Source organism: Ursus maritimus, unplaced genomic scaffold, assembly GCF_017311325.1.
Source record: "Ursus maritimus isolate PB19 unplaced genomic scaffold, ASM1731132v1 scaffold_30, whole genome shotgun sequence".
Classification (NCBI taxonomy): Eukaryota; Metazoa; Chordata; class Mammalia; order Carnivora; family Ursidae; genus Ursus; species Ursus maritimus.
In genome coordinates, this window is record NW_024425564.1 from 19,823,527 (window position 1) to 19,851,254 (window position 27,728).

At 36.5% G+C, this 27,728-nt stretch overlaps 1 protein-coding gene and 1 pseudogene across 4 annotated transcripts; both read right to left on the bottom strand.

The window, feature by feature from the left end:
* Window positions 1–1,650: 1,650 nt before the first annotated feature.
* SLC35B3 (solute carrier family 35 member B3) lies at window positions 1,651–27,361 on the bottom strand. 4 transcript variants are annotated; one of them, XM_008692828.2, is made up of 12 exons: window positions 27,259–27,318; window positions 25,380–25,505; window positions 23,502–23,630; window positions 21,685–21,978; window positions 19,300–19,421; window positions 15,604–15,758; window positions 14,213–14,320; window positions 9,857–9,954; window positions 7,301–7,393; window positions 6,788–6,899; window positions 4,059–4,128; window positions 1,653–3,026 (listed from the first exon to the last, which is right to left on the bottom strand). In XM_008692828.2, exons 4-12 carry the CDS (start codon window positions 21,883–21,885, stop codon window positions 2,876–2,878), a joined length of 1,110 nt encoding a protein of 369 aa, XP_008691050.1. In that variant the 5' UTR covers window positions 21,886–21,978; window positions 23,502–23,630; window positions 25,380–25,505; window positions 27,259–27,318; the 3' UTR covers window positions 1,653–2,875. The 4 variants fall into 4 exon arrangements, with proteins under 4 accessions (XP_008691048.1, XP_008691050.1, XP_008691049.1 ...); XM_008692827.2 differs by lacking the exon at window positions 25,380–25,505 and having other exon boundaries at window positions 27,259–27,353; XM_008692829.2 differs by lacking the exons at window positions 25,380–25,505; window positions 27,259–27,318 and adding an exon at window positions 27,184–27,202.
* Window positions 9,964–13,693, bottom strand: LOC103664928 (annotated as a pseudogene).
* Window positions 27,362–27,728: the final 367 nt, after the last annotated feature.

Consider the following 27,728-nt stretch of genomic DNA (forward strand, 5'->3'; position numbering starts at 1 on the left):
GCTCTCCTAAGCCTTCCTGTGTTGTTTTAATGAAGCCTCACTACGGAGCCATGATTGTTGAATCACAGACTACATAAATCCCTGCTCTTCTCTGGAAGTTGGACTGATATCACGAGGCTCAAAACCCCTACTCCACAGTCATTCACAGCGTTAGTCGGTCCAGCACGGCCAGTCCCTACTTTGGAACTATCCAGGGACCCACCATGAATATTGAAGACATGCCTGTCCCTTGGGAAACCCCAAAGATGAAAAGCTCCTTCCCAGAAACCAAGGAAAAAGGCTAGCTAAATTCTTTATTACACATGTTGGCCTTACTGAAGCTTCTGGCTAGGCTGGCTTACCTTCAGGTCAAATCTAATACAGTGATCCACAGGAGATGGCCAGATTCTTCTGTTATTTTGTTGTTGCACTGATTATACCAGAAAAGGGGATGGCAGAATTCAGAATATATATGATCCAGTGCAGTTTTTGGCCTAATGGTGGTATTCTTTGTTCACTAGTCTTATATGACACAGATATTTACTGAGTGCCTACTATGTGACAGGCACCTAATATGAACACCGCTGAAGAAATAATTTATATCTACGTACTGCTTAAACAAATACATGTATCTGCATTTAACTAATGTTCCAATCGAATGATCTTTGCCTATTCATTAAAGTATGTCTTACAAACTCTTTACCAAAAATATTTCATCATTTATTATGTTACTTTGGGTTACTTCTGTGCTCATAGAGGGATATGGCAGACGGAAAATACACTTTGGGGTATAATGGAACTGGGTTTGAAATCCAGTTAATCGTGAGCTAGTAAGTACTTACTTTGGTCCTCAACTTCTGTATCTGCAAAACCGTGAACATAATCACATCAACTCAGAGAGGCAACATAGTTGGCTAAGAGCCTGACTCTGGGACTAGGCTGCTTGACAGACAGCTCTGGTTCTTTCTAGCCACGTAAGGTTAGCGATGTCACTGAATCCCACTGGCCACAGCTTCCTCATCTGTAAAATGAGGACAATACTTGGCCTCATAGAGATGTTGTGAGGATTAAATAAATTATTGAATATTTCACTTATAATAGTGCCTGGCACCTAACAAGCACTTAAGTTTTAGTCATTTTAGCAATTACTATTTTTAATTCCCTTATTAATTGTATTACTTTTATTTCTGTTGTTGCTATCATTAGTATTTATGAATGCTATTATAAAATGTGACACAAAGTATACATTCAAATGTTGATTTCCTTTACTATAGAAATTACTGGGTTTCACAGTATTCACTAAAAAGAGTACTCCATAGACACAAATAAGTGAGATGAGGTTTCCTTCATCTGATGGCAGGTGAAAAAAAAAATAAAAGGAAATGGGAGTATAAAGGATTAGGCTGGCAAACCAATTTTTGAGCAGTGCTAAACTGCTTAAAATTGGGGGGTGGGAGGAAGAATTCTTAATAGGCAAAGGTAAAAAATTAGGAAGGTGTGGATGTAAAACAATGGCTTGAAAAGTTAAAATTATAATCTTTTATCAAGAACTTGGGAAAATTGTTTTTAAAGCACAAATCTTTACCATCTTAAGAGTTTAAGAAGGCATAATGAAGTACCAACTAAGATTCCTTTCATTTTAAAATACGAAAACTTAAGAATGATCACCACTTAGGGAAAAATACCCCCACAGTATTTTAATATACGACAAATGAAAATCAGTCAGAATTCCTTATGCTAGATCTTTAAATTATTATAGGCTCTGTTGTACCCACATATGCACCTACTAGTTAAAGTCACCATCAGAACACAATGGAACTTAAGAATGAGATTACATATTCCAAGTATATTATACTCACAAAATGTAAGTGATATCACCAATAATATAGAAACTAAGTTGTTTTAACTAGCATTACCTATACTGAAAATGAAGATTGATAGGATTTTTTAATACACTAGAAGCAATTCCAAAACTCACTGCTGAAACATAAGGGCCACCCACACCTTATGAGTTTCGACTTAAAACTGTGCAAACAACATACTGTAAAAATTTGCTAAAATCTACTTGTGTTTCTTACATTTACCCTATTTAATCTTCAAGCTGTCAAATTAAAATTTCACTTTTATGAGAAAAACTATAATTTTATTATTTTATTATAACTTAAGACATGAGTTATCTTCTCTTTAATTAAAAAATTCAAATCATTCAATCTTTTAGCACTCCTTTGATGGATAGCAGCATTCTTACAGGATGCAGGGTGTTGAGTCCTTTTGTTATACCATCTATAGTCCACAGGAAACTTAAAGCATGTTTGCTCTAAAGCATACTTTTAAATGATCAGTGAAAAGCCTAAGGTTTGAAGTTTATGTAAAGCCTTACTGCAACCTTCACTTCCCTCTTCATAATAAATTCTAACAACGCATTTATTAAAAAAATCACAGAATAATTTTTATTTATAATGAAGTTATTCTTTCTAGACTTTAAATCATCTGTTCACTCTTATAACAGAGAATCATTTAAATAACACCACCAAAATGAATGAAGACCAATCTATTAATTGATATTATTATATCAATTTCTTTGAAATGTCATAATGATATCCAATTAGTTTTGCAACATGGTCCATATGCAGTGAAATTCTCAACAGAGTGCTAAGAATTAGTCCTTCACACTGACATTTTATTCTAGGGTGTGGCAGACGTGGCTCTCTTGATTGCTTCAGAAGTCAAGCAGTTAAACAAGCGCTCTGCGGAAGAGGCTGACTTCACAGGTGACCCATCCGCAAACAGACAGCACGCCTTCAGATCCTTTGGTTTTTATAATAATCCCTTTGGAAAATTAATTATTTGATGATCGTTCCCTCAAAATTCTACTTTAAGCAGGATGAATCACTGCCTACACAGTTTGTGCCAACGTCCTTGACTTTCTCATTTCCACTGCTTTGTTTATTAGATCACATAGTGATGGTAGTCTTATTTTATCCATATTTTTGCTGTAAACATTGAGAAATATACCAAGGACAACTAATAAACCAGACCACACGTACCTAAGAAGAGAGAGAAGGAAAAAATATTAATATCAAGGTAACAATTTATCGTTAACCACAGAACTTGGTGATAAGTTCACAATAATTCGGCAATAAAATAAAATTTTGCTACTGGAGACCTATAATAGCATTAAAATAAAAAAATTATTTTTAGATCAGATAGAATTCCATCTCATTTATGTTAAGTATATAAAGAGAGACTTTACAAAATACTAAATGTAGTTCATTTGAACTTTGAAAGTAACAGGAAATTCAAGTCTACGTCCTAATCAACAGTCTAAGCGTATACTTAAAGCGCCAAGTACGTCAATCTGCCAATGGCCATCTTGGGAATTCAGTTTGGCAGTCCAACTGTTTATCCAAGTTGGGTAGCATATAACCAGATAAAGAGGGGCACATCCTGAGAAAGTAGGGGAATTGGCATAGATTGCTATAACGTATACGTAGCACGTGGGGAAAGAGAAACTAATTTATAGAAAACAATACACTGACTGAAATTTATCTTGTGGTTATCTTTAAGCTTATACACTGATAATTTCTAGGTTTGAATCTTCTCAATTACTAAGCAGCATAAATGTAAATGATACTGATTTCAAATGTATACTAGATGGTCGAGAAAACAGTAAATGCTTTATAAGAAGCCATAAACTAAATAACCTTAGAGCATAATTTTCTACCTCAAATCCTTTGTGGGAGAGGGGGACAAATAACTTTGAAAACCACGTACATATATATTGTTTCACATGTATGTCTGTATGTATTAGGGCAAGGTGGAATCCCTTAATCTCAAGATATCACTTATGTTCATTTATATTGGAAACCGGTCACAACTGCACTGGGACTCTGGCTAGGCAATTTAAGTGTACAATATGATTTCTTCAAAATAATTAAATTTCTGAAGTAGAAGACACATCAATAAACTAGGGCTCCAGATGAAACTGATTTTTAATAGAGAAATTAAGGCTGCTTAGGAGGAAATGTGAAACCAGGTATCTATAAGTAGATAAACTTGTTGAATTAAAAAGTACTTACTGAAACGTGAATGGTTTAGCAAAGAACATAAATGAAAGTACAATGGTCATGGCTTTTCTTCCTGTTGTCACTGTACGGAGAAAAAAGGTTGATTTAGAATGTGCCTACTATCTTGGTAATATTTTGGAAATAATCTTCAACAAATATACAGAGCCTACTATGTGCCAAGATCTATGCGACACGCCAAGAAAACACTGAAAAGCAAAAACCAAACAGAAAGTCACTGCTGCTGCTACTATGCTGTTTACAGTCCAGGAGGGGTACAGACGTTAAGCCATAGAGTTAAATGGAACGTACAACCTAGTAAGTACTTGATAAAGGCCAGGACACCAGGGAGGCAGGTCATCCCTTAAAAACCCTCAGTCTGGCAGGAAAGATGGGCTTTCCCAAGGAAGGTGTGATTAGGTAGCACAGGGGTTGGTTGGTCTTTAAAAGTAGTAAGCTAAAGTACACTTAATATCTTAATCATGGTCATCTTTGGGAAGACCATGAATAATCTTTACAGTCCTCGTTACATGTTCGCGTTAACTTTCACCTGTCTTTCAAGTACGGCCTGGAAGTCTGCTGTCAGGTTTGAAACTCTCCTCCCCGTCCCACCCACGTGGAGGTAGGACCTTGGCATGTCTCCATCATAGCTTTCTGTCCCACTTTGCATTATCAGTTGCTATCCTCCTCTCGATGGTGAGCTTTACTTAGTTTCTTTTCTTATTTATCCTGTATCCCTGGGCTCTACAGTTCCTGGCACTTATTATACAAGGCATAAATAAATGAACTCCAAATGAAGAATCTGTTTTGGAAATGTGTCAGAGCCTGATTCCCCAAATCTGTTTTTCCTTCCGTGTTAGTAAACGGACCCCTATTATGGGCACCTTCCAGCCTTTCCTACAGTTAGGTGTCATCATGTGATGAGGTTTGGGCCAAAGAAAAGTGAACAGAAGCGCTGTTTCTAGGAAGTGTGCTTTCTAGGAAGACTCCATAAAGAGAAAGATGTATCCTTCGTCTTCTCCCATCCCACTGCCTGGAAAGAGGATGAAGATGGCAGAGAAGATATTAAAAGGCTGGTTTCCTAATGAGTGTGACGCCACCACACCAGCTCAGAAGGCAGTGTAACATGTGGGTTAAGAGCACAGGTCGGGAGCCAGACTGCCTCACTTGGAATCCTGATTCTGCAACTTACTAGCTGGTTGACCACTGGGCAAGTTACTTTACCTCCCTGTGCCTCAGTTTACCCTTCGCAAAATAGAACAATAACAATGCCTACTTTATTATGGGATTGCTGTGAGATCAAAATGAATAATGTATGTAAACTGGTTTCTGGTACATAATAAAGGATATGCATGCTGGCTATTACTATTACTGCTGAATTTCTTTTACATGAGATAAAAATAAACCTGTCTGCACCTTTAAGACAAGGAATGCATCTCACATTTTTTATACCTATCACAGTGTTTAATCAATACCTATCGATTGATATCAAACCCTTTTTGAACAGTTATTATCTTATGAGCAAAACTGGAAACCGAGCTAAGTATATGAATTTGCAATCTTTCTTGGTAGCATGACATGACATAACCTGACAGATTATGGATATGGCCTTATCTACAGTCACATGCCCTCTGTTTACCATTAGCAATGTAAACTTTAAAAAGGGGAGTCATAAAATAAATATATAAAAAGGGGAGTCCTATGTGAGCAAATAAAGAGAAACATTACAAAGCAAATAAACTTTTACAAAGAGAGAGGTAGTTATTCCTTTGATTAATTTACTCTGTAGTATTAGAATAAGTATTCCCCTAAAACTATGAAATATTAAAATCAGGTAATGACTACTGCATGTATGCATTATGATGTAAATCCTATGTTTCTCTGATAGAAACGGTCAAGTCCAATCCAATCTCTTCATAAGAAAGAAATGAAGCCCAGACAAGAGGAGAGATATACTCTCCAGGTGACATGTTATTAAATGTCAGAGCTGGGACTGGGCTCTTCTTCTCTGACATCTCAATCGAGTGCCCTTCTGTTTCCATCCTGGGCTTCACTCAGGGCTCTCTCCATATGGAAGAGGCTGAGAGCATTTGCCATCTGGACCATTCACTGGGCAAATGATACAAGGTTAGCACATGGAGTCACCTGTCCTCCTCACTGGGCCTCATCTGTAGCCCCTCATCTGTTTTCCTGACTCCTCCAAAGCAAAACCAATACAGCTTCCATTCCTCTAAAGTGCCAAGCAAAGTTCCTGCATAAGGCAGGTGCATGATAATTATTAGGGACAAGAAAGGATAATCTGGTTAATGCCCATTAATGCCCTAGAAAGTGTATAAATGAAAGGTCCAAAAAGCTTTGTTTAAAATATACCTGCCATACTTTAAGTGCATCAAAATGGGAGTTTTCGGTTAAAAATTAAAAATGCATATAAAAGCAGGATTTTTCTCTGAGGGTATTCAGCCCATCAAACTTTTTAATAAAAAGCCCTTTTAACGTATTTAAAAGTTACTATTTAGATAAATGTATATATTTGATTTTAAAATTAACCCTTCAAATAAAAGATTATGAGCAAACATCATTTTCTTTAGAATTTTAAAGAAATACTATTAGCCAAAAAAATTAATTGATGAAATATAACAATTTTCTTTTTAATGCAGAGTAGATGCTACCTGTGTCTTTTGAAAAGCAGCATCAGAGAAAATTTAAATGCTTATATCAAATCGAAGCAGGTATATCATTCCTACCTGTTACAGCAAGAAGTGCACCGAAAATTTTAATCAGAGCCAGAACAAAGGAGATTCCAAAATACCCAGTGAGGGAAAAAAGGAAAGCATAACCGTAAGTCTGAATTGGATTCTGCAACATATAAAAAAGCCTGTTAGGAAAATGCAAAACAAACCCTGAGGTATTACAAATGAAATAAAACTACAGATTTTAATCAACTTCCTGAGCAATAATAAGCCGTTCAACAAAGCAGTCAAGCAAAGACTCTTATTTAGTTCTGATTTAATGGAAAAACAATGATGAAATTAAAAATCCCCAACTTTTACATTATGAATCGCTTAAAAATTAACTTATAGGGTAGAACAAGGATACAATAAATTTAAATATAAATCATTTCATTTCCGAAATAATTTCTGATCTGCATACATTAAAGGAGTTATCAAATTACATAAAAAATAATCTTTTTGAACAAGAAATACAGAGGGACTACTTAATGGAAGATGTTTATTTTTAAAAATGTGATTAGTGTTTACCTTTGAACAAAATGTTACTGCAGGGCCTAATCCACTAGTGCATGTCAATCCCAATAAAATGTACACAAAACCGATTGAGTACGAATACAAAACCTATGGTAGATAAAAAATAAAGTGGAAAAAAATGCTATCAAACCAAAGGCAGAAAATGAAGGATTCTCAATATATAGCTCAATTAATCTACTCAATTAAATCTGAAAAACAAACCATTTTAAAGTGACATCATTGTTTCATATGGCCTAGCTTTCTGGAGATGATGACTGATCCTGTTCATAAATTTATGGATTATTTTACGCACATCGTAATATAGCAGTACTGATCCTTCCACATACATAGTTACATAATATTCATTTTTTTGCCTGGCTTGATTACTGACTTCAAAACACATTTGAATTCTGGGGTTCCAAAAACACACATAAACAAAACAAAACAAACTTTATTTATTTCTTTAAAAAGATTTTATTTATTTATTTGACAGAGATAGAGACAGCCAGTGAGAGAGGGAACACAAGCAGGGGAAGTGGGAGAGGAAGAAGCAGGCTCATAGCGGAGGAGCCTGATATGGGGCTCGATCCCATAACGCCAGGATCATGCCCTGAGCCGAAGGCAGACGCTTAACCACTGTGCCACCCAGGCGACCCCAAAACAAACTTTAAAGCTACTTATTAAACATCAGAAAACCCAAATGTTAAGTTTGTTAAGATATTAACAGATAATGAAAATGAGCAGGGGCATATCTATTGGCATATCTATTGCTTGATTTCCCAGTTTTCCTACCAATCTTTCTATTCCAGTTCCTCATACTCTTCATAAGCACAATCAGCAGGAGCATTGTCATCACACTTGCGCACCTGTCATGTGTCGGGTACTGATAATGCTAGTAATGTGCTAATAATGCTCTACCTGAATTATTCCACTTACTTCCCACAACCGGCCTAGGAGTTAGACACTCTTAATGATCACTTCCCAGTCTGCAGGTAAATAAACTAAGAGATAGTAAGTCATTTTCCCCCAGTAAGAGAACTCGTAAAGCTAGGATATAAATGAGGTGATCTTAGCTCAGAGTCTAAGCTCCTAACCACTGTACTATAATAACTTTCTAGCTATTTACATTTCCTTAATTCTCTGATCTTTACCTTATCTAGGAAGAGTGGTGATGATCAAGAAAACTTCTGACCAAGATTAAAGACTCCTTAAAGATGCCCACTCTGCTGACAAAGTAACAGGAAAGACCATTCCTATATACTCTTAATGTGGTATGCTGTCTAGCAAGGGGCTGGCTGTGAAATTAATGTAACACACACACAATAACTTTCCTATATACAAATACCAACCAGGTAGAAGATATAAGGAAAGAAAGGGTATTATTGGCAGTAACAATAGCAAAAAGATGAAACCCCTAACAATTACTTCAATAAGAAATATGTTGGATTTATATGAAAAAAACTTTAAAAAACCTAAGGGACATTTAAAAAAAGCCACCTGAATAAAAGGAAAGTCATACCTTATTCTCGGACTGAAAGACTCAAGTGTATAGATGACATTCTCCCTAAATTAATCCAATGCCATACCAATCACAACTAACAATGGGACTTTCTAGTTTATTTGGGGATATGAACACCCGAGAATAACTAACGGTAGTAATATTCTAAAAAACAAAAGGAATATTGTTGGCTAGTCCTAACAGATGGTAAATGTATGATAAATGTGCTGTCATCATATGGTTTTGGTGCAGAAGTAAATTTAAAAGAATACAATTCTGAATCCTACATTAGAATAGTATATGATATTACATGATAGAGAAGGCACTTAAGCTGGAAAAGTAGATTTTTCAATAAGTGTTACTGGGACAAGTGGATAAAGAAGAACATTTTTTAAAGTTTTGGTTGGATCAAAGATTTAATTAGGGGCGCCTGGGTGGCTCAGTCAGTTAAATGTCCGATTCTTGATTTTGGCTCAGGTCATGGTCTCAGGGCTGTGAGAATGAGCCCCATGTCAGGCTTTGAGTTGGGAGTGGAGCCTGCTTAAAATTCTCTCTCCCTCTCTCCCTTTTCCCCACCTCCATCTCTCTCTTTAAAAAAAAAAATTAATTAAAAAGAGGCAATCATAAAACGAGTAGGCAGCATGGGTAAAATTCTTAAATCTTAAAAGTTGGGAAAGCCCTTTTCAATCATTATAATAGGTAGCCAGAACCCATGCAGGAAAAGACAAACCACATCAAAATTACAAATTTCTAAATGGAAAATAAGTAATACAATACCAAATACAAGAAGAGGAGAAAAGTATGTAACAAAGGATTTTTTTTAATATGTAAAAAACCCTATAAATAAGGAAAAAATTTATCAAATATTATATAGTAAGTTCTTAGCAGGGGTAGTGGTATCTTTATTTTTTAGTTACCATAATGTTCGAATGTATTACTTTCATGAAAACAATGGTGACAAACTAGTTTAAAAATGCCATGCAAGTCTTTAATATCATAACTATTTCATAAAGTTAAGCACATCACCACTTTTGAGACCCTCTGCTGTGAAGAAAAAGCGTTCGAGTACTTACCATTTCGGAATTAGACGCATTATGCAGTTTCATAGCTTTCTCTTGAACGTTTCCAATGACAGCATCTGCACACAGTGCCAGGGAAATAAGGATCACACCTTCAAGAAAGCATAAGAGAAACACAACCTCCTTATTTAAGTAAGTTTATGATAATCGAGATTTATCAGAGATTTAATTGAGTTAAAAAACAAAAGCAGATCTTAAATCACATTGTTTCAGTAAAAGTTGATGATTTTTATCCACAACCAGCTGTAACGGGCACATATAGGATGACGTTAAAAACACAAGTAACCAACACGAATAAACTACATTCAAGCTTATTGTGTTTCCCTATTAGATCAAATACTAGTTTTGCTTTTAAATTAGATGAAATGTTTGAAAGGAATACTGTTTTAAACAAATAGAGAAGAAATTCTTAGGAGCTCTATCGGGACTGGTGGTTAGTTCGTTAATTGAAAAAATCAGATGAGAAGGGAAATCATAAAAAATGTTACCTTTATTATTAAAACATTTAATTTAAAACACATAAACATGCACGGGGTTGCCAAGGTCTTTTCTGAGTATAACTAAAATTCTGCACATTCTCTTCTGTATAAACCACACTCATAACACACACTGTTAACGCTTTCCTAGTTGTTTTTGTTAAAAAGCACATGGGAAATGCAGGAACTTCTCAAACAGTTGGGATGCAGAATCCTTTTACACTTGTATGATATCCTGCTCTTTTTACAGTTGTTTCCTCCATACTTAATTCAATAGTGATTTTATTAACTAGTCAACCAAACTGTTTCAATTAACAAACAATTCTGTCTCTCTTCAAATTGTTTTTGAACAATTTAAGTAATATTATTACATGGTTATAGTGACAGGTACAACTGGCATAAGCAAAACTGGAAATCAACACTCATGCAAATGAGCATGTCTACTTGAGAAGCAGGCTGTTAACTGCAAGTGTTTGGGACACTGGTCACCAGCCCCAGTGCTTTACAGAAAGAACAAAAGGCAGCCTTGGTTAGGACCCTGAGTCTGATGGGATTTAGGACGTTTCCCTTTGCATTTTTTTAACAATGTATAAGCAATCACAGGGAGCAGAAAAATATATGCACGTGTGTGAATTTAATTGAGAACTTTCAAGTTTTCATCTTATTCTTCAATTTGCCTTTTGATCATCTAACTTTGTGGTATTCATTACCTTACCATACATTTTTACCCACCAAACTCGATTCTGAATGCTCTTTTACTTACTTCAAATACCAAATCTGTCCTTGAAACAAAAAGATAAGCTGCTCTTGAAGACCCTAAATACAACATCCTAGCTCCTAACACGCTATTTGAAGACATTCCAAAAATGTTCTGAACAATGGCAATGGCGTGAAAATACCTGAATTGCACCCTAAGGGGAATATTTAAAGGCACACATTTATTTGAGTAAGTAAATTCTGATATATTCGCTCTATACATTCAAAGTTTTACTTATATCTACCTTAAGTAATGATCTTAATAATCTAATCTCCTTTAGATAATATATTGTCACAGACCAGGGATTATGGTAAGTGCTCATCAGTTATTCTTAGTGATGAAGTATTATTAGGTTCTCTTACCAAATCCATGGGAGTCAGAACGGGCTGGCACTACAGCACTGTGAGAAGTTGCAGGACTACCGACACCACCTCATTCCATCATTATTGCCCCCCCCCCCCAGCACGTGCATGTGCTTTCATATCCATTATTCCATCACCTCAGTCAACCCTCCCACTGCTGTTGTTGAGAGGCAAGCTATCATTATCATCTGTTTTAAAAGGGAAGCATAAAAGGCTCTGACAATTTACCCATGGTTGTAATTTTAAGTGATTTGAACAGAACTGGAAGCCATCTCTCTGACTACAAATTCTGTGCCTTCTCTAAAACTGCTTTTTCATAAGTAAAAGAGTCAATTACCTCAGTTTTCATATATAGTCTTCCTTTTAGCGTTGCTGACATGAAGTGTTCCTGAAAAATCTAAACCATGTCAGACACATCTGTAACTATAAGCTTTCTCAGAGTAAAACTCATTGAAGTAATGATCACTTGTACTGGGAACAATCAAAACTGAAAGAGATATAATAGGTTCCAGCACAATCTTCTGCTTGTTAAAAGGATGGCTCCAAGAGGCTGTACTGGTTACATTTAAATCCATTAACCTAGCCTGGTTAACAGTTATAGAAAAGAAGGTTAACTCATAGCCAGTAAGAAAAATTTTGATTCTTAGAAAGAAAAACAAAGCTGATGTAAATGATTTTCTTCTTTATGTAATACTTTTTTTCTCATGAATAATTAAAATTTTTACCCATTTCTCAGAGTTTCTCTGAACACCTTTTTATCCCTCCCCCCACACCGAGGATTTACTGGCATAAATGCAACCATATAAAAGCATAAGTTATGAAAAACAGTCACAGTGTGACCTCCCCTGTCCAGACTCCTAAAGCCCGCTCTGGGAGGGAAGGGAGGAAGGGAGAGCCCCAAAACTGCTCAGCCCTTGGGCCCATGCAGGGCCGGCCTGGCTGGGGTGGGAGAAACCGGGTGCCACCAGTAGTCCATGGAAAGCTCACACAGCTGGCCAGTGAAGTCCAGGTCAATGGTGAAGTCCAGGTCATGATTATTCTTGGCTCTGGGCTGCGTGCCAATGGTGCCAAAGATCTCCTCACTGGTCTTCACTGTCAGGTAGACTTCCATGTAGAACACTGCCTGCTTCCAGCGTACCTACAGGGACTCGGGGCTGCTGAAGCCTGTCCTCTTGCAGCGGCGAGGGAACTCGATGTTGAAGTAAACCAGAGCGCATTCCACTTCACTTGCAGGCAGAAGGGAGACGTTGAAGGTCAGGTCTTCTGTCTTGACAGTGTAGATGTCCACCTCCTTTATAAGGTAGGCCTTGGTGACCAGCTGCTTGGGGTCCACATCTACCAGGGGCTCCCTGATGGCCACATCTTTGATGCAAGACATGTCAAAGCCATACACATTCTCCCACCAGTGGCTCTTGTCATCTTTGTACTTCCAGTCTTCAATGGCTGTCACATATAGCATGGCTCAGTCTGGGAAGATTAGGCCACTGGGTGCCAGCCACTTGCCTGGGGCACAGAGCACCACGTTGAGCACTGATCCATAGAAGAGGCAATAGCCCATCCGCTCATTGATAATGATGTCCACCTTCTCCACTGAAATGCCACTTGCTCCATCTTCCCCTTGATGCTGGCCACCAAGTGGTCTAACCTGTTGGCTTTGACAATCTTCACTGCATAGTCAGAGATCCTGGAACACTCGATCCCAATGGCCCTGTGGGCTCCAGCCTAGGGAGCAAACATAGAGGACTCCCATGCCTGAGCCCATATCCAGCACCACCTTGTCCTTAAAGAGGTGCCAGTTGTGAAACGGAGTTTTGGTACGTGAAGGCGTGCACCTCATCTTTCAGCATCTCTTTCTGAATGCCGAAGTGAGCACAGGAATCAAAGTAGTAATCTCTGGACGTCATGTCCTCAGCATTGGGCTTCTCGCTGCTTTCTGCCTGGCCACAGGAGACCTCCATGACGCAGTCTGCAGCCTTGGGTGCCACCATCTTCACCCGCACCTACACCTCCTCTTGCCACAAAGAGCCTCCCCTCCCAACACACAAGTATTTTAAATACTGTTTCCGTCAGGCTAAGAGATGGGATGATAATAAGCTTATGAATAAAACTCAGTAGTATAAGATTGATAATACTGTATATATAATAATTTCTCTTCAAGCTCTTTAGAATAAAAATATTCTAACACATTTATGCTTATTTAATTCTAAATATACTATAATACCAATTCTGCCAGTGAAAAATCTAAATTTTATTTACAAAATTCTATCTGGCACACTATGAGGTAACTTCACGGTGGGAAGTTCAAGCACTTTAAGGTTCTAACCTTACTTAGAGCACACTGTTCAGTATTAACTTTCCCTCTTCAGCTAAAACAATGACAAGCAAACGTTCAATTTCATTTTTTTCAAAAAAAAACAGAATAAAAACAGTCACTAATGTGATTCTTCTAACACTCACGTGTAAACTTCCAACTCAGCCCATGAGAAACTGCTCTATCATGTACTCAATCACAGAAGATTTTGACTGGCCAAACAGCCTCTTGTCAGGTCAAAATACAAGAGCACTAAAAATAACTATTACATTTCCAGGACTGTAATATTTTTACTATATCTTATATGGAAGGTCTGAAAGCTTTATGTTAGACATGAAAATCACAGATGTCACACCATCATTTGAAATCCTTATGAAATTGTAGACGTTCTTACTCTTAAACCAAAATGCCTGCAAAATCCAGGAGTACAAATCATTTCCTTACCTGTCAGGTTGAAATTCGGTGCAATCGTGCTGTCAGCTAGGGTGAACCATATCAGGCCAAGGCTCATACATACTGCCGCAGACACGTCTGCAATGTTATAACGCTTCCCTGTGTAAAATAAATGTAAGCCAACCTCATTACGCAAATGCACACTTGGCACAGTGTTAGATCTACGTGTCTAACCAAGTAGAGCAGGATCTGCTTTTTTATATCCAAAGTCAAAAATAAATGAAGAACACTTAGATCAATGCCTGAGATAGTCACAGAAGGGCTTGTGAGAATTAAATGACCAATGAGCACAATATGTCCTTGTAAGTCAGATAGGAGATCCTACTTTATATGTTATGGTAGTGAGTAAATATGAACATTTAAAGTTTGTGGACACCAGTGCCTTCTTTATTTCATATACAACAGAAGGTATGAATTTTCTTCTTATAACTTATACCTTTACAAAGTAACCAGAGCAACTGTTCAGGTTATATAACTGTTTAAGTTTACGACTACCATAATCAGATAACTTCTAGGTTGGTGAGAATTAACCTGTTGTAGTATATCCACATTTAAATAAAATCATGTAGTGTAACTTTTTCATAAGGATCGCTAAGGAAATATTACACATGCACGTGGTTTCTAATAGGGACTGGTGTCAATGCTTCTTCCTGCATGAACAGTAACCCTGAAACTTTACGTGAAGTAGCCAACAGACATACTTTCATTACAAAGAGCCTCTGTGGGAAGGCATCAAATGGAAAAAATGAAGATAGGCTGTGTAAGAACTTTGGCGATACAGGGGCCCTTGATTATCAAAACATGAGTATTTCTCACGACAGTGACATGAACAACAAAAACGTGCTCCAACTGCTATTTCAGTTTCCTCTTTACTCCTATTTCCACATTGCTTGTAACTTAGTTGGGGCTCTAGGAAGCCAATAAAGCCAGGAGAGTTGGTAAAAAAGCAGTTCTGCTCAGGTTAAGCCGACTTTGTTCTGAGACTTATCCATTTACATAATGGAGATAGAGGGAGGAGCCCTGAGGGGAACAATGAAAGAATTGAAAAAGGGAGTTTTCCAGGTATTTCTGAGCTACGCCTTTAATACGTGGATGCAGTCTTTCTGGAAATGTGGTAGATTCCAGATTGAAAGAAAAAAAAATAAAATACTATTTTTATTTTTCTTGAGTCCGTATTGATTTCAAATACTAGAGGAGGATGATATGACAGAAGTACCAGTGTTTTTATAATACCTTATTTTTATAAGATGTCACTCAGAACTATTCCAGTATCGAGAATGTTCATTGAAAATATTAATTGGAGTTTAATGTTTTTCCTAATGCTAGATGCCATAACATATCCTATTAGTTTCAAACAGTATGAAAATATATCATTACTATACCTTGAATAAAAACTCCTCCTAGCATAACAGGAATCAATTTGCAGCACTTGAAGATGACTTGGGTAGGATAATTCAGGTAGCCCAAGGAAGTATTTGATAACCCCATAGTACCCACAGTTAGAAAAGCTATTATCATGTAGGTTTTTCCTGGTATTCTGTAAAAGACAATTTTTAAAATCTTCATTTTGGGACCCAATTCATACTACTGTAAGATAATGTGTTTACAATGTGTAAATGTCTAATTTCTGTTGAATATTTCTAGCAATATTGGTGAAATAGCACTATTTTAAAAGTTATCACACTTTACTTGTATAAAGCAATGTTGGTAAAAACAACAATTTACCCTTAGTTAATTAATCACAAGTGAGAACTCTCAACTGTGTGAAAAAATGGTGTACCGGAGTTAAAGATTCTTACCGATGGTATAAAAAAAAAAAAAAAGTTGGTAAGATGTTTTTTATATAACTATATAAACTATCTCAACTAAATTTAGAAAAAAAAGAGTTGAGTTTTAAATATTGACCTCCATAATGGTAAAAGGCACCTTAACTAATTTTCAACTTCTATATTGTTGTTCTGTTTCCTAATGTTCCCATCTAGCATTAGGAAAAATACATTCAGCCCTTCTGCTAAAATAACCTGAGCAGAATATCTCCAGATATTCTACAGTGGTGGCTTAAAACTCTAAACATGATTTTTATTACCACAATGTCAACTCTAACTCTGTATTCTGTAAGATGTTATAATAATCAACTTCAAGATGAAGAATCTGATTCTTTCCTCGCGATCCCAAATCACTACTTTGGGTTCTATCTGAATTTCCTAAAGAGGTCTTTAATTTGGCATCTTCAGAATTTTGCGCGATTATTGTGAGCATATGCTCACTTTGACTAGATATTTAATGGTCTAAAATAATCTTGTACGCTGGTGTGACTAACACATGAAGTACTATTCACATAATCAGATTATGCTGCATACTTAGAAGTGGCTTCCATTTTGGGATTTGTGTTCATGTTTAAATCAAGACAACAAAATTACTCCACATTTTTTATTTGGCTAGATATAAGGCAAAATAATTTACTGGAAAATTCAATTAAAATGTATCTTTTCCACTTATATTTCAATTTCCAGGCCTTTCCTACTTAACTGCTAATACAGTAGTCAACATTTAAGGTCCATGTGGAAGTAACTTGGCATCCACGTATGCATTAGTGCACCCAAACATGGATTTATATGCTGTCTGCAGGGCTTACTACTCAGTGAGGTATCATCAGGGAAGAACAGCACTATTCCAAGTAATGATAAAAGTCACAGTGGTCAAATGTCCTCAGACATAAATTGCAAACAGTGGCTAGAAAATAAAATTTTTTCTGCCTCAAGTCAGAAAGAATCACAAGGAATGGTGATTACAGAAGTAACATAACACAGGTAGAAAGAAAAGCAGCCTGAAACTCAGAAGGCCTGTATTCAGAGGGTCACAACTCTTAGAGCAACTTTCTTTACAGACTCACAAAAACCCCAGCCTTCGAGGTGTGTTTGCCCACTGGTGAGACCAGGAGGTGAGGTTCATCATCGTCCTCTAGGGTGCCGCTGTGGCTGTTTTATTTAATACCCCAATTTCTTACTTCTTTAGGCAGGGGGATGGATTGTGACTTTCAATAGCCCCTCAGAAACCAATCTGACAGATCTCCTTTGTTAAAACCTCATGCAAAGTAATAATAAAGTTACAAGGTAACTTTGGTGAATAACAACAAGTAATGCATATAGGGTGTTACGGCTTACAGTGTGCTCCCCACACATTACCACATTTGATCTTCAAATGTCAGAGAATTTAAGCAACTCCCTTGAGGTCTTAAGAGAGCTAATTACAGGTTGTGCCAAGATTCAAACACGTGTTTTCTGACTCCAAATCCTTTACTCTTTCAAGTATGTAGTATTCATATAAACATAGGAAAAAAGAAAGAAAAAAACCCCAACAACTAAGCAGAGTTTGGCTACCTAAAGGTCTAAAGAGCAGTGCCACTTAAATAAATTCAGAAATACGTGATTAAGCAAATTCATTGTAACATGCCTTTAAAAGCTTTTTCTAAAAATGTTTTTATTGTGCCTTGGAAATGAAAAGGTTTCAATTTATAATTAAATTTTTTATACATCTGTAAATTCTTCTATATTCCTTCATTTATGTTTAAATCAAACACAAATTATTTTATCTTTAAAAATGTTATGGTCATTTGGTTTAAGGGTTGAATAAACATGGCTGGAGGCTCACTCCCTATTTCATTCGGGTAAATGAGAGGGAGGTGTATCTTTTTTTTTTTTTTTAAGTAGGCTCCATGCCCAGGGTGGGACCCAATGTGTACCTTGAACTCAGGACCCTGAGATCAAAACTTGAGCTGAGATTAACAGTCGGACGCTTAACTGACTCAGCCAACAAGGTACCCTGGAGGTGTATCTTTTTTAAAGGAGGTGTATCTTTGTGTCACTTTCCATTTTATAAAGATAGCATTAGATTCTTTTACTTTGGAAACAAACCTCCAGCAGTTTGTAACTGGTAATGGATCATCACGCTTTCTTACACGTTAGTCTTGATAGATATATTCAATTACTTTCTATTTTATCACCTATATGGCTGAGTACTGCAGTTTTAGAGCATGAAAATAATACAGATGCTAACCTCAGATTCAAACATTATTTTACTATCACTGCTATAATTATTTATTTGCAATAAAGAGAGGCTGAGAGGCAAAATTAGAACTATGAAGGAATACTGGTATGACAGACTGGAATACTTCAGACAAATATCAAAATACTTCAGACAAATATCAAAAACATTTTTGTAAGAAAAACAGTAGCTGTGAATATTTTTTTATTTTTATTGAAAGACTAAACATTTCTATCATTGAAGACAGGCTATCAGTATTATAGTCTTTGCTTCATTTAAATTGCCCAATGTATACATGAAATATTCACATTTTAGAGTCTGGTACGACAGGATAACCACACTTACATTTATCAAGAAGTTACATTCAATTTCCTGATCTCCTCCTGTTTATAATCAGGTTTTAATTGCATACTGTTCTGTATACCATTAAAAATATTTCAAGATATTTCTCAAATCTAGATGGTCAATGCAAAATGTTATGTCAAACCAACTCCTTTGGTTCTGGTGAAAAGGCATGCTACGAAGCTTCTCTATATCTAAACATGCAGTCTCAGCGACTGCACATTATAAAGACAGTGTTAAATGGAATATATCCCACAAAACATTAACTGTATATTTTAAAAACCACTAAAAAAGTGGCATTGATCATTCACCACTTTGATCTTTCTTAGTGGCACTGTAAATCTTTCAGTAATCACACCCATTTCAGTTAAATTTACAAAAACACGTATGTACATCTGAATACTTTCTCCTGTTTCAAGATACATTGACTGTAAGTTGAGCCTAAACTACATTTTTCTGATAACATTACACTAAAAGAGAAACCACTTTCTTCAGTGTACAATTGAACTATATTTAATATTTTTTTGTAAGTTGATTATACTGATAAAAATTCTTGGGTATTAGATATGTTTTATTAATTGCAAATGTATATATTTCATGTATAATATATTCCATATTCCCAAAGAGCAAAACAAAAAATTAACTACTACTAATGAACTTAACTGTCAAAAAAATAAAAACAAACCACATACCTTCTCCTTTTGTCCTGAATAAGCTGAAGTTCTATTAGGCCAAATATGGAGTAAAATGCAAACTGTACTAAAGTAAGGTACCAGCCATAGGACTTAAAACCCTCCATTGAAAATATTAATTCCTGTCAAAAGATACATGAATACTGTTAAGTACTGGGGCACACCAATTTCCTCACAATAAATTCCTATAAACGCAACATTTTTAAAGGAACCCAAGCCTCACCCCCAACAACAAAAAATAAAAAGCAAAATAAACACCCAAATCTCAAGGCTTCTCAGAGGTGAAATTAGAGAAGTTCAGGAGACTGCTGGAGAGAACTGACGCTAGATATTCAAGTGAGAAAAGCAAACGAGGAAGGGATAACTATGAAGCAATGTTATCCCAGGCTTTTCTTTTTTCTTTTTTTTAAAAAAAAGAGGTTGCTAAAATTAAGAACTGCCCCAACAATGAGAAAGACAGTTGGTTCAAAGACTCTATTTACTGTATAACAAATATATTTCATTAGAAGTCTATTATCTCAGGCTTGTTTATCTATAGGAATTTAATCAGTTCAAACTAATAATGTGATTTTTTGGGAATATTTGTGCCAGATTATATAAAGTTTCTCCTTGTAAAGGAAATGGTTACTTTGTCTAAACATAATCTTATATTATGAAGTAACATTTACATTGTTAATAAGCCATTAACAATCAGTAAGAGGTATTCCAATACCTAACTTAGTTGATCAATCACCCCCTCCCCAAACATAGGCTCTGAACTAGATTTTGTACATTTAGGATACTGTGTAATTCCCCAAATTTAGGTTTCCTCTTCAAGTAAGTCTGAAAGATATTTAGTATTTTTCTGGCATATGAACTATAAAATATAAAAATAGCTTTATTAAGTATGTTGGCATTCAGATAGATTTCACTATACTGTATTTTATATAGACAACTTCATTACAAAACCCCAAGCATTTTCTTTAAACTATTTTAATATGCTATTATATGTAAGAGTTAGTAGCAGTGTCAGTTTTCACAAAATGAAAGTAATGTTTATCTAATTTTAAAAGCTTTGCATATTTTATAAATTAAAATCTGTTGATTAATCAAACAGAAAAAGATTAATAAAATTTGTAAATTTCTAATTCATTTTCCTTTTTGCAATGGCTAACTCTGCTCCCAAATTATTTAACAATTGTGTTTTGAAAAAGAAAAAAAATGTTTCTCAACAAGAAACTGAAACTTGTATTTGATAAAATTTACTATTTTTCACCATTCTTCATTGTGATATCTGAATTTTTATATCATCCTCTAGTGGGGAAATTAGTTTTTATAAATATTAAGATTTTTAAGCCATGTTTTTGTCTCACATACTCCTCATAGAATTTTTATAAACTAAGGAACAGTCAATTCTACCACTTTCTTTATTTATACTTCCTTTTGTATTTCATCTCTATAGGACAATGGGAAAGAGTACAATAATTTTTAAGACCATTCTAATTAATATCAAACAACACCAGAAATACTGTTTCAACAAAACACATCCATTTCCATTTCTTGAATTATAAAAGGTTTTCCGTTAGAAAGCTGCATAAAAAAGCAAAGTTGATAATGTCTGAAAATACTAATGAACTGACCATTAAGAATAATAGTACCCATTCAAACATTGTTTACACTAGCGTGGCTCCTCACCCATCCAGCCCATGTCCCTGAAGGTCTGGAATTTACTGCTAGTCAAAGGTATACAACTATCCCATAACATAATACAAATAGAAGACAATTGGTGGCAATGTCAGAAATGTTTTGCACCAGCAAAAATCACAGAAAAATAAGGTTCTGACAAAATTAGACTTGAAGAGGAAGCCAAAAAAAATGAAACACGACAGGTGCTTCATAAAAAGAATAATTCAGATAGTACAGGATTAATGAAAAACTCCTGGAAAAACTATAACGCATCCTGATATACTTTTGCAAAAATGACCTTATATTATTGAGCTCCGAGAATCAACAATGGACTAGATTATGGCTTTTGTGTTATCATTCAATTTTATTGGAGAATTATGTTCCAAAATACCACCAAATACTTCAGTCTCTTTTAGAAACACATGGGTGCAATCATAACCTACATTTTAACATATTTCAAATTTTTTCATAATTTTAATTTTTTAAGTTTATCTCTGCTCCCTTCTCCCCATCTGAAATATTTAACTGTGAAATTTTGACCCCTGCTAAAAATAGTAAACTAACTTTTAAGAACCCTTTTTCTATACTAAAAAACCAAAAATGTGAATGAAGTGGTATCCTATAAAGAAAAATATCTTGGACAAAACTATTAGTAATGCCCATATTGACCTCAACTGTTATAAACAATTAGCATCTTGGAAATAAGTAACTATTTTTTACCTGTAAATATCCATAAATTAGGTAAAATACAAAAACTCCAGCAACACATATGAAAAACTGAGTAAGTTTGTTAAATCTGCTGAGATTTATGCCAAGTACTACAATGTCATCTATTGACTTGATGTGTGGTGACATTGTCTGTGTTTTGGGAGGGACAGTGATAGAAATGTATTTCCTGGAGTTGTTGAACTTGAGATCCATTGTTCTTGTTTTGCTGCATTCAGTGCTTCTAAAATTATCTTTGTTGGTTTCCTCTCCTTTGTTCAGTGTTTCTTTGGCTTGCTGAGGCAAGTCCTAAAGAAGGAAATAAGCAATTAAAGCAAAAACACCTGGATCATAAGATGCTATGCTCCAAATATTTCACATCATGCTTTAAAAATTACATAGGTAAATCTCATTTTCTCTGGATATTAATATATTCATTCCTCCATGCAATCTTCCAAGCAACCAAAAACAATGCCTACTCTCCAATTTATCTTCTCTTGATAAAGACCAATACAACTCTAAATATATGCCATTCTCATTTCCACAGCAAAAATCAAAAGCTAACTTAGTGTTTACTTCTTTTTTTAACTTAGTGTTTATTTCATCAAGGAAGTAAATATGCTTTTATTATGGCTTTATGTGTACTAAGGATTTAATTTGTAAAGCCCATGATAGGTTATGAGTGACATCTTCAATATTAAAGTCAGTCTTTGATTGCAGAAAAGAGATGATGCTCCTTTAAATACTAAGTCAACTGTAAAATGTATTTGTTAATGATGTTTTAAAATAAATTCAAACAACTTTAAGTTATTTAAAAAAGCTAGATTTATCAGAGACAACAGAAAGGATATTATGCTTTTAGCAACAGCATTTCTTAAGTCAGAATAAAAGAAAATGTTTTCTTCCTTTGGAGAAAATCATTTTAATTTAAAAAGTCTTTGGGGAGTTGTTGCTCAATGAATATCAAGCTATGGTTATACAAGATGAGTAAGTTGTAGAGACCTGCTATTCGACATAGTGCCTACAGTTAACAACACAGTGGTGTGCACTTAAAAGTCTGTTAAAAGGGTAGATACCATGGTAAACATTCTTAACCACACATACACACACACAAAGGGGGAAACATGGAAGGTTCTGGAGGTGACAAATGTGTATTACCTTGATCATTACAGTGATGGTATTACTGGTACATGCATGCGTCCAAACTCACTAAATTGTGTATGTTAAACGTGCAGGGTTTTTGTGTAACAATTATATTCCAATATAGCTGTTTTATAAAAAAGAAAGAAGTCTCTGGGATTATAAAAAGTTGGAACACATAATTTTTTGTTATCTGTGAAAAAAAAATCATGAGGGCTCCACAGATGACTGTCAATGTCCGTTTGGATTTATATAAACCGAAGAACGAGTTCCATGTAGAGGTTGAAGAGAGAGTGAAGAATTATGACAATTAAAGAACAACCTGATGATGAAAAAATTATCTTCCTAGAAAAGACTGTCTGTTACAATCCCAATGGGAACTAAAATTTAGAATATCTGAGGAAAGATAAGGACAACTTTGACAGATTTGGAAATCTTTTTAAAAGAAACTGTCATGATGGTTTAAAATGGTAAGAATTAGAGTCACTTCTTCATGATGACTTCTCCCTTGCTGACTACAGAGATTAAGTAGGCCATCTTCAGTAATTTAAATTGGGATCAAGGTTCGGAATACAACTTGTAACTAAAAATACTCAGGCATCAAAGAACATTTGTTTTACAGGGCACCTGCCAAATTTCTAAATAGAAAAAGCATAACTTTAAAAAGTTTTACTATATTTCTTTTCCTTTACCTGTTTTGTCTTCTTTATATATTGTTCTTCCTTCCCACACTGTTTCAATCAGTCATCTCTGACTTTTTAAGTCATCTTGCAGGATACCCTTGAGATTTGACTTTCTTTATAAACCATGCTTTAAATGATCTTGAATGTAGAAGAAACAAAAACCTGAGTAACTACTTTCCATGTGTGCAGGCATGCATACAGAGTACCATTTAAATAAATCTGGCCCCATGTAAGTTTCCCCTCCCTCCACCTCTTTCAATCAAGCCCTAAATTGCCCACAATGAACTATTATTTCATTCCTGAAATATACCATGGACTTTCAAACACCCTTGCCTTATGTTCACAATGTTCTTTCAGCCCGATGTCTTTTTTCTCTAGGTCAGGATTTGAAATAAGCTTTAGTGTTTCTTCTTTTGCAGTACCCTCCCTAATTCTCTCAGTTGGGAGAGAAGAGAACTGGAAAGGCAAGACTCAAATCTTTCGTGTTTCTGCATCCTTGATATCTGGCAAACGTTGCACCCAAATACTCAGATGAACCAAATAAACTGGCCCTTCCCCTGGATGCCCTCAAAACCCCACCCTGCAATCACTTGCTGTCTACCTGAAGACGATTTTTCAAATGTACAGTGGTGCCGGCGAGCGAAACTAAGGATCGTACAGAAAACAGAGGTTGAGGGAAATGTGCAAAAAATGTTTCTATATTTACACAGAGAGAATAAATAAAACTTCTAGAAGACCTCTCTCCTGCTTTTATTAGTATCAAAAATTTTCCCTCACCCATCTTTGGCTGAGGTGTTTATAACTTAGCAAAATGGATGGCATACTGTGAAGACTCAATAAAATTACAGCTACCGTTAAGAGAAGGCTGTACAGCATGGTGCTTTCCCCAGGCTTTGGATTTTGACAGATCTGAGTTCAAGACCCAGCTTTGCTACTGATTAGCTGAAAAGCCCTGAGCAAAATACTTAACCTTTCTGAACTCGAGGTTGTACATTTTTAAAAGGGGGTTAAAAAAAAAAAATAAAAAGTGCCTATCGTAGAATTTTTGTTAGGACTAAATGAAATAAACGTAAAAGTGACTAGCACATAGTAAGGCAGACCACAAATATTGGCTGTCACTCAACTTTTTAGAACTACTGCTAGTGTGATATAGTCTGCTGACAGATTCATCATCCTTTTGATGTGCAGCTGGAAATATGAATCTGGATATCCAACCCAGACTTCTCTTCTGGGATCCAGATTTCTATTTCCAAATGTTTCTTTGAAAGCATTTCTACTCATGAGTTCCACTGGCACCTCATTTTAAATGTGTCCAGAGCTGAACTCATTATGTTTCCCTCCAAACAAACCTCCTCTTCCTCTAATCCCAATCTCACTGGTATTAAGCAAAAAATCTGGAACTTATTAGACTCTTTCCTTTTCCTCACATTGTATATTTTGCCAAGGTTCCTGTTGACTCTACATCCATAAATGTACTGAGAATCTGTTTCTGACCCTACCATTAGCAGCTCTTCTCTCTTGCCCAGATTACTAGATTAGCCTGTTTATAATCTCTTCTTCCCTTTCTGATCCCTCTTTCACACTACTCAACACGAATGCTCATTATTAAGGTCCTATAAATTATAAGCTAGTTGATTCTCTGGACTCTCATAGCACTTTATAAATATTTTTACAAAACCCTAAATCATAACGGCCTTTTTGTTTTTGTGTCTGCTTCTCTCACAAGCTTATGAAATCTTTAAGGAAAGACACAATACCATCTTCATTATGTTTTCACACATACCAAAAGTATAAGATATGAAATGACAGACTCTACTGCACTTCAGTAAGCACCATTTAATCAACAGTATCCTGCTCCTTTCTGACAATTTGCTGCTTTTAACACACCTATTGGCAATCTTAGGAGCCGCAGATCTGTGCCAGACATGTAGAGTTAAATCCCTCCACCACTGTCACTTCTTGGACATCTGTGCCAAAATATTGACATCTCCACTGAAATTTCCCACAAAGCATCTGAAATGAACATGGAAATAAATTCATTTCCTTTGCTTACTTGAGGTACCAGCACCAGAAAATCTGCCCTGCAAGGCTTTGCATTTAGAATGCACTTTTATTAATCAGAACATCACTGGTCAGATCATGTGACTGAGTTAGATACTGTAAACTCTGACACCCAGTAACTGTGATCCTGAATGTTTGCCATATGCCTTCCATTTCAGATATTAATGATGGATATTAATCAACATCGAAAGAAACTAGGCCAATGTTCTTTTGGTGCAGGAAAAAACAAAATCAAGCATAAAAACTGTTTTCAAATTAAATGATCAACATTTTGCTTTGCTTTAGAAATTCACAGTAACCCTTGAAACTAAGAACAAAAAACCCACAGGTGTGACTCACTGCCTCAGGCCTCTTCCTAAAGTCAACACAGATATTTAACGTTACTTGGAGGTACAAAACTAACTGCTAAAATGGAATAAAAAGGCAGCATTTCTAGAGCATACCGATATTTATAAGTTATAAATAACTGGTAATAACACTGATTTACAATGACCTACCTAAGTCAAAATTATTTCAGTTAATGTCTTAATCTAGTTTTTTCCAACCTTTAGAAGAAAAGTCTCCCACTACAAAACGGTAGAATATGAGGAAATTATGTCATTGCAGTGTAAATAACCCGAACAAACTTGATTCTGTATTTTGTCACACTCAATGTTACAAATAAAATAACCTTGCCACTATATCTAAATTAAGTGGACTCTAAATATTAATTGTGACCTATGGGTTATGATGATAAAACAACGAAAAACAAGATTCAGTCTCATTTTTCTGTACACACTTCATTACACAAAGTTCAAGAAACAGTGCACTCATTTTTGATGGTTACTCTATTTTTTCCAAGGGATAAATCTAAACTTAGGACTTGATATATATTAAGAAATTAAGTACATATAACACTTATCTAAATTATTTTCAAATGCTGCTGTATCTGTCTTCGAAGTCCCAAACTATCCCAATTCACTTCGGAAAGCGTTAATCCAAAAACCAATTCTCAACATCTCAGGTCCCACCATAGAAGAAACGCATATACCCAACACTAAAAAACCCTCCGTTAGCACACCAAAGCACTCCAACTGCTTTCAGCATTTCCTTAAAAGAAAAATCAGGTGGGGCAGAAAATTAAGCTGCAAAGACTGGAGAATCTGCATAACTCCTAGTGGAAGTTTATCACATAAATTTAATAACCTAGCAAGAACAATCACTTTGCACCACAAATTAAATGGAGAGCAGGGCACCCTAAGTACCCTAAAAGAGAATCCGGAAGTAGCTCTTAACTAAGATGAAGTCTTGGGAACCCAGGCGACTGACAGTTATCCGGAAGCCCCCTACTATAAGCTTAAAAGTCCGTCCTGGAAGTGGCCTCATGTCTCAAGAGTCCACAGGCGGGGACCTGAGGGAGTTCTAACCAGCCACAGGGCGGAAAGGGTGAGAGGAGGAGAAGATACTCCTCCCTAGAAACAGTGCCAGCAGGTTTCCGTTCTTTAGAAATCACCCGTGCCCTCCATCCCGACCCCGCACGCTCCTTATAGATGAAGATAAACTGTGTCAAGATTCTCTGGGGAGGGGGGTCTGGGTCCCAAACACGGCGAAGGGCCGGGGGGACACGTCCACTCCAGAGCCGGTATGTCACCTGAAAGGGTGACCCCAGCCCGAGCGGTGCCAGCCAGACGGAGCGTCTCCCCCTCCCCGGGTCCTTCACCATCACCTCCTTCTCCTCTCCGCCTACTCCTGCGCTTTCCACAGCGGCCGCCGCCTCCTCGCAAGGTGCTTGCATCGCAGGCGTCCGCGCGCCACTTCCGCCTACGTGTCTCCGCGCGCTTGCGCAGTTGCGCGGTCCCGCCCCCTCGTCGGCTTAAGGCCGTCTGGCAGCGAGGGCGCGTTTACCTCTCGCGCATGCTCTCTCCTCTTCCGAACGCGGGAAGACCGCAAAGTAAGCTTGGGGGTGCGAGGGCTGCGCTTCTGCGCCCACAAAAATGGCGTACGAGCGGCGAGCGCGGATCTGGTCGAGAGTTCTCATCCTCCGATCCGTGTTCGTTTGTTGCTGGTCTCCGAGCCTCTGCAGCCTCCCGGGTTGCTGCGGCCTGGTACTCCCCGGGGCCCCTCCACCCTGTGGGCCACCACGCAGGAGACCACTTCCACTGCAATGGCCCTGCGCTGAAATTTGAGATGGAAGCC

Excerpts from the sequence above, each read along its gene's own strand:
- SLC35B3 (XM_008692826.2), bottom strand. The coding sequence starts at position 27,327 with ATGCAAGCACCTTGCGAGGAGGCGGCGGCCGCTGTGGAAAGCGCAGGA. Across the intron at positions 7,394-9,856 it reads ATGCGTCTAATTCCGAAATG|GTTTTGTATTCGTACTCAAT; the intron begins GTAAGTACTCGA and ends TATCTACCATAG. Across the intron at positions 3,027-4,058 it reads GCTAAACCATTCACGTTTCA|GTACGTGTGGTCTGGTTTAT; the intron begins GTAAGTACTTTT and ends CTCTCTTCTTAG.